The 17,537-nt window shown below is 38.9% G+C and overlaps 1 protein-coding gene across 1 annotated transcript in view; it reads left to right on the top strand.

Moving 5' to 3' along the window:
• VWA8 (von Willebrand factor A domain containing 8) overlaps positions 1-17,537 on the top strand; it is a 519,173-nt gene that overhangs the window by 462,155 nt on the left and 39,481 nt on the right. Inside the window, exons 39-40 of the mRNA XM_044669384.1 lie at positions 1,378-1,534; positions 14,693-14,801. Of these exons, the coding sequence (XP_044525319.1) occupies positions 1,378-1,534; positions 14,693-14,801 (266 nt within the window). The remainder of the gene's footprint in view (positions 1-1,377; positions 1,535-14,692; positions 14,802-17,537) is intronic.

Here is a 17,537-nt window from a genome sequence, read left to right as displayed (position 1 = left end):
CTAGGCAAGTCAGGTTAAGGTCTCTGTCCATCAATGTTTTTCTCTTGTAAAATAATGGAAATGCCTATATCATACCTACCCACAAAGTGTTGTAATGAAGAATAAAGTAATATCTGTGAAGTTTTTTTTTTTGAAGACCTACTCTGTTTGCATTTATTTGATTTGGGCCTTTAAATTAATTTGAATTTTATTAAATGGGGTCTGGCTGCATTCGAGCAAAAGACGTGACCCCACACAATCATTGAACCTCTCTCAGTGTCATTTTCTTCAAATATAAAATGGGTATAATAGCAGCAGCTACTTCCAGGTTAAATGGGATGATCTAACGAGATAAAATATAAAATGTTTTGCAACCCTTAAAGCAAATGTTAGCTGGCTACCATTATTGTTTTTGTTTTGTATTGTTTTGTTCTTAACCCTTACTTTCTGTCTTAGTAATTAAGTGACTTGTCCAGGATCATACAGCCTGAACGTTTCTGAGGCCAGATTTGAACCTAGGTCCTCCTGACTCCAGCCCTAGCTCCACTGTGCCCCTTAGCTGCCACTATCATTTTTGTTAATACATATATGCGTGACTTATTGGGTGTTCACGTCTACAAAAGGAGTGTCTACTTATTTATGGATTTGTGGGTTCTGTGCAGTAACTCTGAAGCCCTTCTTGGGAGTCTAAGAGGCACAGATGAGGACCTCTGCTTTATATTCAAATAGATACTGTATGGATGTTCTAGATACTGTAGGGCAGAGGTTAAACTTGCAACCTGGGAACCAAATTAAAATGCAATTGGGAAATACTGAAAAAAAATGAAAATTCAGGACAACATAGATGATGTTCATTTGTGATTTCTAAGTCAGTATGTGGGCAAGTAGCAGGGATCTGTTTCTGTCTGTTTGATCCCACTGCCATAAAAGGATACAAAAAAGGAAAAGTGATCATCTTATCTTCAGGGAGCATTCAGGATAGTTGGGGACATGAGAGACTTACAAATGAAAAATTAACCAATAATACAAGGCAGCTTCTGAGTGCCAGAAAGTAAACTGTGTTGAAATACAGAAAAATGTGGAGTGAGGAAGGCTTTATGAAGAGATGGAAAAGAATGGAAAGAATAGTTTATGCGTATAGACTATTATATTATTATAAAAGTATAGACTCTATACTTTTCAAAAGGCAGCATAATTGTGTTTAATTATAATCTGATTATTTCTATTGTTATAAATGGTAACACCATTATTTATAATGTATAATTATACCCACAAATTACTTTTATAATTATCAGTTGATAGAAATGTTTTAAAGGTGCGATATACCTTTTCAAAGGGGCAAATACTTCTTGTCTGGGGCAAGAGCAAACTCTCTTGATTTTCATGTCTTTTCTCCAGGGGGAAGAGACACTGCTGGTCTAGGTGGCAAAGGCGGACCGTACAGGTTGGATGCGGGCCATAACGTGTACCAGATATCTCAAGCAGAGAAAGATGCTGTCCCTGAAGAAGTGAAGAGAGCCGCAAGAGAGATGGGCCAAAAGGCTTTTCAGCAAAGGTTCTTAGTCAATCATTATACACAGTCCAAATGCCCTGCCTCTTGATTAGCAAAAGTTAGCGTTCACTGCTTGGGAACGCCGCCCTGCCGGTGTGACCAGCCATTCCCTAGGGCAGGCTCTCTGGCAAATAAGTGGGAAAGCTCAACTCCTCCGCCCACCCTGTGGCTGACACTAGTAGAACATGCAGTGGGCACTCTCTTGTTGGGGTGCCATCGAGTTACAAAGAAAAGAATATAAATTGCAGACAAATAGGAGCAAAGGAAAGGATCAGGAGACCCGCGTTCAGGTCCCGAATCAGCGGTTCCTTTGCAAACATCTGCAGCTCCCGCGCCCTTTCCAAGCCTCGGCTTGCTCATTTGTAAAATGAAGGCCATCTCCTCCTCCTGCTGACCTTAGCCAGGTTGTGGCCAGAAACTGGTGCGAGGCTTAAAGCCGGACTAGACCTTAGTGATCATCCGGGCCAGCCTCTCCGTTGTCATGCCAACAATAACTCCTCCCACTGCAGTTCTGAGAGGGTAGTGAGAGGTGTGCAGCCACCAAGTAGAAGAGCTTGGATTCTGCCCCAGGCCTCCGGAATCCAGATCTTCCCACCGTCCTGGTTGCCACTCCGGGCACGGTGTGGAGAAAGCAGGAGGATCAGGAGGCCCGGCCCCCGGCTTCGGGGAGCTCACAGTCTAGTTGGGGTGTCAGTGAACATACATTAAGCAGCCAGCCAGTGATTCGGGGCTCAGGTGTTCGGGTCTGTCTGTTAGACGCTCTGAGAGTTCTGGGATGGCAGAGATAAGTCTAAGCTGGAGGAGGCAGAAAGGCTTCAGAGAGGACTCGAGAGCCAGCTGAGCAGGGCTTTGGAGGTTAGCTAGGAAGGAGATTGAAGGGAGACTGGCTAGGGAGAACCACACCAGAAAAGACCCAGGTAGGAATGGGCACTGTGTCTATGGAAGCAGGAAGGAGACTGACTGCACTCCATGGAGAGCCCGTGCGTCAGGAGCATAAGCCGGCAGAGCGTGGACCGGGGCTGCCGGGACCTCAGAGGGAGACCAGCTTGGAGAGAGCTGAGAGCCTCCAAGCCGTGCACAAAAAGGGAACTTGGCGGCAATCTAGAACCAGGCCACTTGCCCTTTTATTTAAACCTTCCTGTGATTTCATTAGTTTAGGGAAGCCCGGGGAGCGGAACTATGCTAAATGAATAGTCTTAGAATGGCTATATTGAGGGACGTGAGCGTGGTCACACAGCTGCTATAGCTCAGACCCAGATCTTATTCCGAGGCTTGCTCTGTCTGCTGTGCCATTCATTAGCCATCAGTTCTTTTTCTATTTCATATTTCACTTCATGGGATCCTCTCTTAAAAAGGAAGATTAATTTTTATTCTTTAGAAGACCAAGTGAACTTTTCACCAAAATGAAAAATGTAAAATGATTTCTCCCTCAGGAAATACTGGATCAGGGCACTTTGCAGGTGGTTTAGGCAGCCGTGTCCTATATTTGTAGCCTACTTGAAGGTCTTGTGGAACATATTCAAGTGGGCAAGAATTAGCAAATTCCTCCCACTCTGGACATCTGGCATCATGTACTTATACATCCTCTGAATAAACAGTCCAGAACAATAGAGACATACGTGCAGACCCCTCCTGCCAGTCCCTCAGGAAAGGCTGTAGCTCCAATAACCCCCCACTAGTCAATTGACAGAACAGAGAGTTAGGAGGCCAAAATTCTGTGCTTAGCTTTCTCTCTTACTCATTTTATAACCTTGAACAAATAATTTAACCTATCTGTGCCTGAGTTTCTATCTAATATGAGAATGGCAATAATTTGCCCTTACATGTAAGCTAGAGATATCAAAAGAATAAGTGATATTTTAGAGATGAATGCATTTAAAGCTGTAGGTTACAGAAATACCAGATTTAGTTTTTATTAAAAGATTGTTTCGGGGGCAGCTGGGTAGCTCAGTGGATTGAGAGCCAGGCCTAGAGACCAGAGGTCCTAGGTTCAAATCTGGCCTCATACACTTCCCAGCTGTGTGACCCTGGGCAAATCACTTGACCCCCATTGCCTACCCTTACCACTCTTTCACCTAGGAGCCAATACACAGTATTGACTTCAAGACAAAAGGTAAGGGTTAAAAAAAAAAAGATTGTTTCACCTTTTCACACATAAATATAATTCTCAACTTAGAAAAGGTAGCTAGAAAGAGTATTTAAAATTAGCCCTCATTTATCTCTCCTTCCCTCATTTCCCCATTTGTACTAAATAATCTATTTTGCTAGGCTTAGTAAAATTCATCAATCGTTTTCTGGAATTGGGTTATTACATGTATAGACAGACATATATGCCTAATTTGCTAGAAAGCCAAGTAAGCCATTGTTCATGTAGAAGTAATAAGGTATATGGGAACAGAAGTGCTCTCGTAAAGAGTTGGGGAAAGATAAACAACCCAATTCTTTTTCATAAAGCAAACATGAGAAACCTCTTTCTGACCACTTACCCACAAGGAGAAAATCCAAAAGAGGGCTACCTCAGTTTGCTTTGTTTTGGGGGGGGCAGCTAATTCAATTTAGATAAACTTTTAGAGAGAGGAAAATGTTCTGTTTACTTAATTTCCAAATTAATAATAACATATAACTTAAATAGAGCAAAGGCTGGACAGCCATTGTTATTATGTTAGGGTGGATTCCTTTTGTATGTGATTGGACTAGATGTCCACCAAGGTTCTTTCCAACTCTTAAATTTTGTAATTTCATGAAATACTCAAATTATTTTGTAATGTCATCATTTTAGATGTTCCCTCTAGTGATATAGATAGCAACTCCTGCCCTGGTTGCCTAGTCTAGTACATCTCTTGTTCATGTCTTTGCATATGTTTATCACATGGAATCCATCCAACATGCTAAGCACCTTCCTCCTTCTCTCTTGACATTGTGAAGATGCCTGTGTAAACCACAAGCTATCTTTCCCTTGCTCCTCACTTTCACTACATCACCAGCCTATCTTCTTTTTTGCGTAAACACTTCAAGTCTGATATCCTTTCCTCTGATTCTTCTTTATTGTCCTTTTATTCTCTTTGGCAACCTGCCAAAAAACCCAGGTGCCTCTCTATTTCCATCTAAACAATAGTAATTTGTGATTCTTCAGAGGCTAAAGTTCCATGACTTGTGGCCATATAACATCAGCCAAAAAGTTCCATTAAAAATCTGGACATTTGCTCAAGAGGAAGTTTGGGGTCATTAAAGGAAACTTCCCTTTTCCTAAAGCTGGTTGACCCTGCTCTTCTCTTCCTGTTCAATTCCAGACTCGATTCATTGTCCATTTGCAGTCTGCCAATCAATTAACATGCATGTATTAAGTATCTACTGTCAGTCAATAAGCATTCATTAAGTGGATAGACAGAAAGAGAGAGAGACAGAGAGAGAGAGAGAGAGAGAGAGAGAGAGAGAGAGAGACAGACAGACAGACAGACAGACAGACAGACAGACAGACAGAGACAGAGAGACAGAGACAGAGAGAGACAGAGAGAGACAGACAGAGACAGAGAGACAGAGACAGAGAGAGACAGAGAGAGAGAGAGATGCTAGGCACTGTGCCAACCACTGAGGACACAAAGAAATGAAACCACATAGTCCCTGCTCTCAAGGAGCTCACATTCTAATAGGAGAGACAACATACAAAGAATGATGTACATACCACATGTGTAGAGTATAAATGGACTTCAGAGAGAAGGCTGTAGCAGCTGGAGGTTAGAGAACCAGTTAAAGCCTCCTGCAAAGGAGGTTTTAGCTAAGTCTTAAAGGAAGCCAGAGAATTCAATAAGAGTAGATAAGGAAGAACACTTTAGGCATGGGTGATATGCGTTTTTTTAAAAAGCATGGAGCCAAGAGATGGAGTGTTCTGTGCAAGGAACAGAAAGAAGGCAGGTTGTTAGTTCATCTGAAAATATAGAAGGGAATGAAGTATAAAAAGACTAGAAGAATAGAAAAGGTCCAGATCATGAAATTTAAACCCACATAGAGAATTCTACATTTGAACTTAGAGGTAATAGGGACCTACTGGGGTTTTTGTTTTTTTTTTAGTAAAAAGACTGACAGATCATGAGTTTTAGAAGAATGGCTTGGGTAGCTTAATGGAGGTTGAATTGGAGTGGGGAGAGATTTGAGGTAAGAAAACCAGCCAGTAGGTATTATGGTAGACCAGGTATGAGGTAATGAAAGTCTGAACTAAGATAATGGCTATATGAGTGGAAAGATACAGATATTGTGAGAGGTGTTGTGAAGAGGACACCTTCCCCCACTATAAATAACAAATAAAACTTGACTACATAGTGGATAGGTTGAGTGAATGAGAAAAGAATCAAGGATAACTCCAAAGTTTTGAATCTGGATCACTGGGAGAAAGGTAGTGCCCTTAACAGTAATAAGAAAACTGGAAAGAGAGGAGAGTATGGGGGAGAAGATGTTAAGTTTTATTTTGGACATATTGAGTGTGAGATGGTCACAGAATATCCAAAATGAGATGTCCAAAAAGTAGTAAGGAATTTGAGACTGTGGCTAAGAAAAGAGATTAGGGTTGGCTAAATAGTTCTGGGAATCATCTGCATAGAGATGATAAATGAACCCATGAGTACCGAGGGAGACAGTAAAGAAGGAGAAGAGAAGTGGTCCCAAGATAGAATTCTGGAGGATAACCCTAGATAATGGGCATACTTTGGAAGAAGATCCAGCAAAGGAGATTAGAAAGGGACAATCGTGCATAGATAGAAAGAAGCATGTCACAATCTAAAGTGACTGTCTGGGGAGGAGGGTGTTCATGTATGTCAGAGTTTGAAAAGAGGTCAAGAAGAATAAGGATTGAGAAATGGTTGTTATATTTGGCAAGTAAGAGATCACGGGGACTTTGGAGAGCACCATATCAATTGAATGATAAGGTCAGAAGCCAAACTGCACAGTTTGGAATCAAATGAGAAGTAGAGGCACCAAGTATAGGCAGCTTTCTTGAGAAATTTACCCAGGCCTGAGAAGGGGAATATAAGATAGCTAGAAGGGAGTAGGATCAAGTGAAAACTATTTAAGGATGGGAGATACATAAAGTTTTTTGTAGGTGGCAGGGAAGAGACCAGTAAATAGGGAGAGACTAAAGATTAAAAAGTGGTAATGATAGAGAGGGTGCTAACTGGAGAAGATACAATGGGATGAAGGATACATGTAGAAGGATTTGCTTTGCAAGAAGAACCACCAATTCAAGAGAAACTAGGATGAAGAGGTAGATAGGAGAGGAAAGCTGTTAGGTGATATGAGATAAGAAGAGAATATACATAATTTTTTTCAGTGAAGTGGGAGGTAAGTGAGAATAGGGAGAGGGGATGCCATGGGTAATGTGAGGAAGGATGAAAAGTTTTAGAATACCCTCTGGAGAGTGCGAGAGCAAATTGATTAGGGAATTGTGAAGGACTTGTCTTGTTGCAGTGAGGGGCCCTGTTGAAATTATGTAACATCTATTTGTAGTGGACTTGGTCAGTATGGTTTTACAATCTCCTCTGGCTCCATTTAATAGCACATGAATAGGAGCAAAGGCAGTAGATAGTAGCAGTATTCCACTGCTGGAATTTGGATCAGCCATAGAAGAAAGGATCAAGGAGTTCAAGGTTAGACAATAGTGTGGAGTCAAACTACTTCACCAATGGGTCAAAAGGGGGAAAAGAGAAGAATAGAAACAATGAAAATGGGCTGAGAGATTGGAGGTCACCATGAGGATGAAGAACAGAGTTAGGAATAGTATAGCTAAGAGAAAAATGGAATAATGAAAGATTTGTATCACATAAAAGAGTTTCAGAGTTTAATGAACATAGAAGTGGAACAATTGTGAGTGATGGACAGACCAAAGCTATAGCCTTACGCTAGGGATTCAGTGCCATCAGGGAAATCTCTGAGAGCCAGAAGGTGAAAAAGTAAGTCAGGAAAGGATTTAAGCTGAAAGTAAGTTTGTTAATCATGGAGCAGACATTTCCAAAAAACACACTGAAGTAGGAATAGGTAATTCTGGAGTGCCAGACAATACTGTGTGCCAGACAGTAATGATGCCAAATTATTTTGAATGGTTTGATTTGAAGAGAAATTCTTCTCAACATGCACTATTAATAAGGAGCGTAAGCAAACAAACCACTATGAAAATACTTGTAGTTCATTTTTTAGAGAATGATTAAACAAATCACGGCATATAAATGTAATGGCATAATGTTGCTCAAAAGATGACAAACGTGACTACAGATAAGCTGGAAGGTCTCCTACGAACTGATGCAGATTGAAATAAACAGAACTAAGAAACAATGGGGAAAGAACAACCACCATAAAACAATCTAAGTGAATGTCAAAAAATTTAAAAAGAGCAAGTATGACTCCAAAGAAAAGACATAAGAAGATCCCTCCCACTGCATTTTTAATGTATTGATTGATTTTGTGGATCATTTTTTTCTCCTCCTCCTCTTTTTCTTTTTTCTTAAAAAAATTTTTGTTATATGAGATAGTTCTCTGGAATGGAAAAGGAAGGAATATAAGGAGAAATTTGGGTGATATAAAAAAGATGTCAATAAATATTTTTTAAAAAGAAAATAATTTCACCTTATGTGCCAAAACTAATTAGAAGATAAAAAAGAGTAGAAATTCTATGAATTTGGAAAAATTCTCTAAATAAGGCAGTATATTTAATCCTCAGTGACTTTAGGGGACAAATAAGCCCAGAGCAAAATAGTGAAAATTTTGTTGGAAAATTTGATTACAGATCAAAAAAATGAAAGAGATCAAAGTCTATTGTACAGTACTTCAAATCCTTATGCTATATAACATGAATAATGCCTCTGAACATGGAATCCATGAGTACTGAATATATCCAAGATCACAAAATGAGATCAACTACATATGAACAGAAAATAGCTGATTAAAGATAGCTCTCATTTCAGAAGCAGCTGCCTCTGTGCAATCAAAGAATCTACAAGTTAGAACAAAAGTCAAAGTAAATGCCAAAGTAGAAGGAATAAGGGGATGATATACTGCAAGTAACTATAGATACTTTAATCCAACCTGTTCAGACAAACTGTTGACATGTTATCCCCTTGCCAAAAGCAGTGACAGATGGCAGACAAGGGGGCAACAACTGTTTAAAGTGCAAGCTAATTTGCAAAACTTAACAGAAGAAATTGGAAAATTATGAGTAGTATTACTTCAAAAATCAATTTGGGGTGGGAGGCGGGGGCACAAGTAGGTGGCTCAGTAGATAGACAGCCAGGCCTAGAGACAGGAGGTCTTGGTTCAGATCTGGCCTCAGGCCCTTCCTACCCTGGGCAAGTCATTTAACCCCCATTGCCTAGCCCTTGCCATTCTTCTGCCTTAGAATCAATACATTCTAAGGTGGAAGGTAAGAGTTTAAAAAAAAATCAATTAAGGCAAAAATAGGCTTTGCATAAGATCCAATTAAGCAAGGCCATCCTGATCACCTGTAGATCAACCAAAAGAAGGAAAAATGAAAGGATTCTCTGAATGTTTCTCTACCTATTCTTGTCATCAACAATGGCAGGTGGCCATAGCACTTAAGAATATGAAGTCAGAAAGAACATATGGACCTGAACAAATCCAGAAGAAGTCCATTTTGGAAGTTGGAAACAACATGATTTTAAAGGCACCCAAGAATTCATTTCTTCTAAGATATCGCAAAGAATAAATGATTATAAGAGTTTTAAAAAGATCACAGACCAAATCATTCCCCCACCCATCTTTAATCTGTGTCCTTTTTCATCTTGATAAAAATCTTTATGAGCATATACATCTACACTTACAGCAGATGGAGTCTTGATCAGAACAAAAGGAAGGGGATATTTATACTTTCACAGGTCAATCATTAAGCACTTGTAAGCATCTACTATGTGGCAGACACTGTTAGATGCTGGGTGAATTTCCAAAAGGGACCTCTTCTTATCAATCACATATGGCTTGAAATGTAGAGAGAATATACAATCCCATGGTCATTTTACAAGAATATTTTGTAACATTTTAAAATATTCTCCTTAAAGTGTTGTCCCCCATGCATATGTTAAAATCATACAAAATTATATGACAGCTGCTACCAAGAAAATAACTTGCTTCAAAGCTCCTCTGGGTATGAACATCAGGCAGCCCCAGGATATTACAAAGTCTCCTCAGTGAAGTACGTAGTTATTCAAAAGAAAACAGTCTAACCATGACACTGGAAAAACAAAACAGATGGAAAACACATATTGCTTAGGCACACATCCCAGTGGCAGGAAATCTATTGAATTAGTTCATTCATATATATGTATGTCTGTGTGTATGTATAGATAGAAAGACAAACACAGAGAGTAGTTAGAAAGAAAGAAGGAAGGAAGGAAGGAAGGAAGGAAGGAAGGAAAGAAGGAAGGAAGGAAGGAAAAAAGAAAAAAAAGGAAGGAGCAATATAATGAAGGAATGAAGGAAGGAAAGATAGGTAGACAAACACATATACATAGACATACTTACCTGCACCCATAATCATATATGTATGTGTATATTTTTATGCACAGTTGAGGTAGGCACTAGATCTATCATTTTATTAGTATAGGAAACTCCTGGATGAGGAAATTCCTTCTACCACTTCAGGTTGGCACCTCCTCTGTACTAAGGTACAGTCTTAGAAAGCTGACTGCGCAAGGCTCTGAGGGGTTAAGTGCCTTGTTCATGGTCACATTGCCAGTAGGCTTCACAAGTGGGAGGTGACACTAGTTTCTCCTGGCTTCAAGGCCAGCTCTGCCCACTCTACCACATGGCCTCATGTGGCTCTTTACCAAGAAGCCATGCTGCTGCTCCTCCCTCTCCCCTCCCGCCTCTTTCCCATCTCTCCTCTCTCTCTCCTCTCTCTCCCTCTCCTTACATAGCTCCATATATATGTACACACACATCATATAAATCTTGATGAAAAATCCGCACATACTCCCACCACAATATATTTGTGATCAGGAGAGCAGAGAGGGAACAGAGAAAGAGAAAACGAGCAGCCATGTGACATCGTTGATAGAGAAAACTTGGACTCATGTAAGAACCTAAAACTGACCAGAGCTCAAAGATTGGGCTAGGTTTCATTTGAGAAATTCACAGCATTTTCAGTGGGCCCAGGGGACAAGCTGCCACAAAAGTCTATCCCTTTAATACCAGTTTCTACCCTGCACAGAGGTGGGATATGGCAGAAAACCCTGGAATTTGGAATTTGGAACAAGTGAAGATGACAGCCAGTCCAGGATGGGTGATGGAGGTATTTAAGTTATAGCATGTCACCAGGAATGACTTGAACCTAGGAAACAGTATGAAACTTTTACCATCATGAGTGACCACAAAAGGGGATATGCTGGTGATGTAACAACAATGAGAGGCAATGGATGGCCAGCCCATCTGCTACATTTTTATCTCCAGAATATTTTTTTTTTGACTTAAGGAAAGCTTCTAGCACTTTGAATAGATCCTTTATGGAGGATTTACAAAAAAAATATAGATGAGAATCCTACAAAATGTAAATGGAAGGAGACTTTATAGTCTCTACTGTTTAGAGATTACAGGTTTATTTATATATCTAAAGGAGCAAGAAATAGGAAAAATGGAGAATGATCAAGGAGGAAAGGGAGAAGAAAAATAAAGAAAAATTTAAAAATATTTAGTATCTTAAAAGGAATGACAAACATCAATAACCGTGTGAGAAAATAAACTAAATTAGAATAGAAACAAAGAATCCTAAAGCTGAAATTGGTCCAAGAGAACTATAGGCACTCACGGAGATACCTCCTCTTTGTCCTTTCTATCCTGAGCCAGATAAACTGAGTTGGACCCAGCACTCAGTCCAAAGGTTCTCTAAATTTGAATTATAGGCACATACTAACCATTCTATTAGCTGACTAAATTCACTCACATTCATTAAAAGGTTTTTGTGGAGGCAACTAGAGGACTCAACATATTGAGAGCCCAGCCTAGAGGCTGGTCCTGGATCCAAATCTAGACTCAGTAACTTCCTGGCTGTGTGACTCTGGGCAAGTCACTTAATTCCCATTGCCTAGCCCTTACCACTCTTCTGCCTTGGAGCTAATATGCAATATTGATTGATTGTAAGACAGAAAAAAAGATAAGGATTGTTTTTTTAAGGGTTTTTATTAAATATATAATTGTAAAATTTACTCTTCTGAGGTGTTCTGGGATTCAAAGAGAATTATATGAATCTGACTCTTGCTCTGTAGGAAAATCTGATCTAAGACTAGCATAGTAGCACAGTTAGATGTGAAATAGTCACAGTAATAATAGCTAATAGAAAAGCCACAGGGCATAATGGCTAGAGGGCTTGGAATCAGGAAGACCTGCATTCGAGTCCCAGCTGTGTACTGATTGGGCAAGACTCAACTTTATAGGCAACTAAGACAAAACGGCAGCGATATGCTTCAGTAGTTTCTTCATCTGCAATTCCCTATACCAGTGATCCATCCCTCTGTCCATCCTAAGAGTTAACATGTATAGAGCACTTCATGACTTACATGGCACTTTAGATCTATTATCCCTTTAATCCTCACAACCACCTTATAGGGAAGATGCTAGCATTCTCCTTTTATAGATGAGGAAACTGAGGCAGTCAGAGGTTAAGTGACTTGCCTACCACTCTAGAGCAGATCCTCATCATCTCATGCCTGGTCTACTGCAGTAATCTGCTGGAGGGTCTCCCTGCCTCCAGTCTGGCCCCACTCCAGTTCATCCTCCAACTACTCAATAAGCTCCAGTGCCTCCCTATTTCCTCTAGGAGCAAATACTAAATGCTCTGACATTCAAAGCCCTTCGTGACCTAGCCCTCTCAGTCTTCTTACTTCCTCAGGACCTAATGACAATTGGAATAAAAACATTAAGCTAACAAATGTTAGCTTACACAGCTATGGCAGCAACAGACACTGCCACTTATTGAAACTAATCTATATTTATCCTAATATCCTGAATTTCATGTCTTTTCTTCATAAAACTACACGTAATTGACCCAAAATAACAGTATTTAAGCCTAAACTACTAGAGAAAATAAAGCACCTTATTCAAAATTCATAGATTATACAACATTAAACACAAGCTTTGGAAATGTAAAAAGGCATGATCAACTCCACAGTGGTTCTAGTGTCCAAGGCAGGAGTGTCTCACAATTTTGATTAAACTTCTTTAAAGACACTAGACACTTGATTTCATCAGTATAAGTACCCCTTCCACAGACTCACATATTCCCACACTGACACTTCTTAGTCAAGAGTCTTATAAGTTACTGATCGTGCTTAAAGCAACAAAAATGTATTTTCAATTATTCTCTTTTATGAAATGGATGATGTTGGCTTTGGAAAACTTTTCAAATTCGATGGACTAAAAAGTGACTTTTTTCCCCATTCTCTATCAAGCTTCTTTCTCTAGTCCTTCTCTAACAACTTCCCACATCTTGTGGGTGATTTTTTTCTGAAAGCAGACACAACTGGGCATATTATTTCCAGATTTCTTCATAATTGAAAGAGCAAGTAGCATATTTTCTATGCATTATACTCACACTCAGAGCCTAGACCTATGAGAGGTAATTCTACTGTCTACACAAAGAGCTATCTGTGAATGGGATCAAACTTCAGCAATTCTTTCTTGAAACTCAAAACATGATTGAATTGAGTTTCCTTTGACAAACTCCTTTATCTTGTTTGCTTAATAGTCTTAAGATATATCTCCTTATGAAAAGAGCACATAAATTCCTTATACACAAAAGTGACAAGTAGTAGGCTGCCCATTGTACACAGTAGTGTAGACAGCATCCAGCTTGATATGTTAAATTCCTCTGTTCATCTCATGTAGGATCACAAGGACACTGGTGAGATTTCCAAATAGAAACATAAAAGGTAATACCTATAGCAAGTGTTCTTTTTGCACAACAAATACCAAAGATGTTTTTTGTTCTGCTCCTGGTAGCCTTGCACTGTTGCAACATATTTCTTGCATGTTGAAACCCTTTTAATTGTCAAGTTGGTGTGATAATAACTCTAGAAATCTATCATAAACACAAACAGGGGATCACCTATTTGGTGCTCTATAGAACCTTAGAACTCATGTAATACAATTCCCTCATTTTACAGAGTAGTTCACTGAGGCCCATATAAAATTAGGCAGATTTCCCAAGGTCCCATTGGTAATAAGTGTTATGGCCAGAATCTGACTGCAGGACCTCCAAACCCAAAGCCAATGAGTATTTCTTCCATCATACCATACTGTCTAATTCATGAATTCTTTGCAAAGATTACACTAATGTTCAGTGAAAGTAGTAAGATAGCCAGCATGGAGACATCCTTTTTCATACTAGATTCTACATCTAATAGCAGGTTATGAAAATATACTTTGATCAGAAATTCCAAAATAGAACCAGAGAGCCAAGTCTCTAAAAAGGTACATACCAGTTTAGAGGAACAAGAAACAACCTGTTGCATAGACTCAAGAAAGAGTCATTGTTTCCTAGCCTGATCATCAAGGTCAGGCTATTACCATTAATGAGATGAGGGATACAATGGAGAGAACAACACATGTCCAGGGCAGACCCCTTCTAGTTAAAACTGAGATACTAATTATAAAACTGCCTTTTTAAATTTGTGCAAAATGAGAATGGAAGAGGACAAGATCACTAACATCCAGGAATTCACTGGACTTTACAGTTATTTCTCAGTCAAAACAACATCAAGGTGATTGCTTTAATGTTAACAAAGTTTAATCAGTCATTTCAGGTACACTTTGATTTTAACATGTAACAATATCCTTACTATGAATTGTCCATTCAGCAATCAGAATATGATACACATTTTTTTAAAACTGACTCACTCTTAAAAGAGGTTGACATACTATTTTACTAGATGTCTAGATTTCATATTGAACATAATTTTATGTTTTCTCTGTCTTTTGAAGCTATTAGCCAGAAATTGTTTCTCTCCTTTTTCCCACAACTTTCTCTCCCTCTCACCCCCTCTCCTGAGTTTATCAGGTTTTTTAGAGAGTCTGTTTTACATAGCAAGGTTTAGGTAAATAGAGACAACCTGTGCCTTATGATTTTTGTTTGTTTGTTTGTTTGTTTGTTTGTTTTCACCCCCTTCACTTCAGGTTAAAAGAGATTCAGATGAGTGAGTATGATGCTACCACTTACGAGAGGTTTTCAGGTGCTGTCCGGCGACAAGTGCATGCCCTCCGGATCATCTTGGATAATTTGCAGGTAATCATCACTTTATTGTAACCAAGCAGATAACCTGGGCCTAAAACTTAAAATACTAGAGAAAGCCACTTAAAGCCTTATTTGCCATTCAGGAAAAATTGATCAATATCATCCTACATTTGAGTAGCACTTCAATGTTATCCAAATAACCATTCTAAGTAAAACTACAAGAAAATGGTAAATTCAGTTTACCTTTCCTGCTGTCCTAGAAGCAAAGGTTTGGCAAGGCAACATGGCCAGTCTGGAAGCTGCCTTGATATCCCCAAACCTAAAGCTGGCAATCACAATGATACTAAAAAACTTATGAGCATCTCATCTTTGCTAGAAATTTATAGGCGTAGTTCGTGTCACAAATGAAATTATGGTTTTAGTGTCTGCTTGTGTTTCAAAGTACTTTTACTTGACTGACCTTTTTGTAGATCTCAGAAAAAAGAATGAGCTAATTCTCTGGCGTCTACCTTTCCTTCTCAATTTCTTTCTATGACTCATTTCTTTCTACAAGTTCACAAATTGTTTGCTCCTACTTCGCAAATGAGAAGGGAAAGGTCAGCAGCAGACATGATTAAGAATCAGTCAATTTTACCTCTTCTCAAAGAGCCTTTAAAAAACTAAGTTGGAAGTTGAAATTATTTGTTACAGGGAAATCTGTCATCTGAAGGTTTATATTTTCTTTATTCCATCTCTTTCTGCATTTAGCATAGATAATTGAGAATTGAGTGGCAAAGTACCTAGAAGGTTAGGTTTTGTGTCAAGAAGATTTAAGTTCATGCCCCACCTCTTACATGGATCAACTATGTGAGCATGGGCAATTCACTTGTCTCATAACCCTCAGGCAAATCTTCAGGTCTATAAGTTACAGATAAGTTGCTGATCTCTCTGCATCAGAAAAGGGAATTCATACACCAGAACTTCGCTATTCCAATGAAAAAACAGGTCAGATTCCCCCTCCCTCCAAAAAAAAAATATTAGGGGGAATCACTTGTACAAATTTAAATAAATAACCAGCACAAAAATACTGTGTGGGTGGGAATCAATTGCCTTATTGCGAAAGATGTAAATTGCACTAAAATACTAGAAAAGAAAGGCTCCATATATACCAGAATATTTCTAGCAACATTTTTGGTACTAGCAAAAACCTGGAACCAAAGTAAATACACATCAATAAGGCAATGTCTCAATAAGACATGATGCATGAATGCAATGGAATCTGACTTTGCCATAAGAAACTATGAATACAGAGAACCAAGGACACAATTGAACTGATAACAAAGTGATGTAATCAGGACCAGGAAAACAATGTTATACAACTGACTAAAACAATGAAACGAAAAGAAAAGCAACAAAATGATCCATCAATAAACAGTATTAAACACCTGCTATGTGCCAGGCACTATACTAAGCACTGGGTTTTCAAAAAGAGATAAATGACAGTCCTTGCCCAAATAATTGAAACTAAGAGCTGGGATATTATAATGACCAAAGTTGTCCCCAAAGAAAAGATGTGAAAAGGCTCCTTCTCTTTGCAAAGGTGAGAGACTGTGAATGTGGAGCATTGACTATAAAGTCAGGTTTTTTTCAATGTGTATATTAGTTTGGGTGACCTGTTTTCCTTCTTTTTTATGGTTTATTTTATTAAACAGGGAGGAGGTTAAGTACATTAGGAAATATAAATGATGTAAAGACAAAAGATATCAATAATGATTTTTTATTTTCTTTTTTAAATGTTTCTTTTTGTTTTTTGTCTTTTGTTTTTATATCATTGTAGTTTTGCTCAGTCTACCATATCCCCTCCATTCCAGGAGAGGCATCCTGTTTGACATATAGTATTTAACTATTTTTTTAAGATTAGAAAACAGTAGATGTATTGTTCCACCTCTCCTAAGGGAAAAAGAATTATTCCCATAATTATAGATGACTGAGCTTAACTTTGAAACCAAGAACTATATCAGAATAATCAAAAGATCCATTTGTAATGGCAAAAATTTATGGTTCAGGCAGTCTCCATCTTTTAAACAGGTCTTGTTTCAAGTTTATGTCTGTCATTAGAAATTAACATTTTTCCATTAAAAACCAATTTTATAAATGGTAATTAGATTGTCTGGCTTCAGATTTCATCTTTAACCTTTGGCATAGTGTAATAAGAGAATAAGGCAAGTTGTAATACTGGGGATAAAACACGTGGATGGGGTTTGTGGGTCCCTAAGTCAGTAGGTGGTAAGGAGGGTGCAATAGTGGAGGCAGTAGATTGAGGTGGTAGGAGAGATGTAAGGGAATGACTGAGTTTAGGAAATATAAGATGATGAAGTATAATGAGCGGCAAGGGGAGAGGATGAGGTAGTTGGGCAGGCAGCTGCAACAGGGAGACACAGACTGGGTACACAGGCTTGAGACAGAGACACTGAAGGGAAACAGGCTGAACTCTTCCAGGTAGGAAGGGCACTTCTACAGACAAAGGTCGGGGCCAGCTAGAAATGGTTTGAAACTAACTAGAGGGCTGCTAGTCATTTTCTCAGGTTCTTCAAAGGAAGAGTCTGTGAAATAGATAGACTTCTTCAGAGGAAGTATAGAGATCACCACTTCCTCCAAGATGGACGCCTCCAACTTCCCTCAGGACCCAGAGAGAAACTATTCCTTTCTCTCCTTTATCCCTCTTTTATCATTCAACCAATGATTTAGCAAAAGGTTTGGTTAAGTGACAACAGGGTTTATTAAGTTGGCAGGGTTGTTTATAAAGGA

The sequence above is a fragment of the Gracilinanus agilis genome, chromosome 3 (assembly GCF_016433145.1).
Source record: "Gracilinanus agilis isolate LMUSP501 chromosome 3, AgileGrace, whole genome shotgun sequence".
Lineage (NCBI taxonomy): Eukaryota > Metazoa > Chordata > Mammalia > Didelphimorphia > Didelphidae > Gracilinanus > Gracilinanus agilis.
This window is presented reverse-complemented; position numbering and strand designations above follow the sequence as displayed.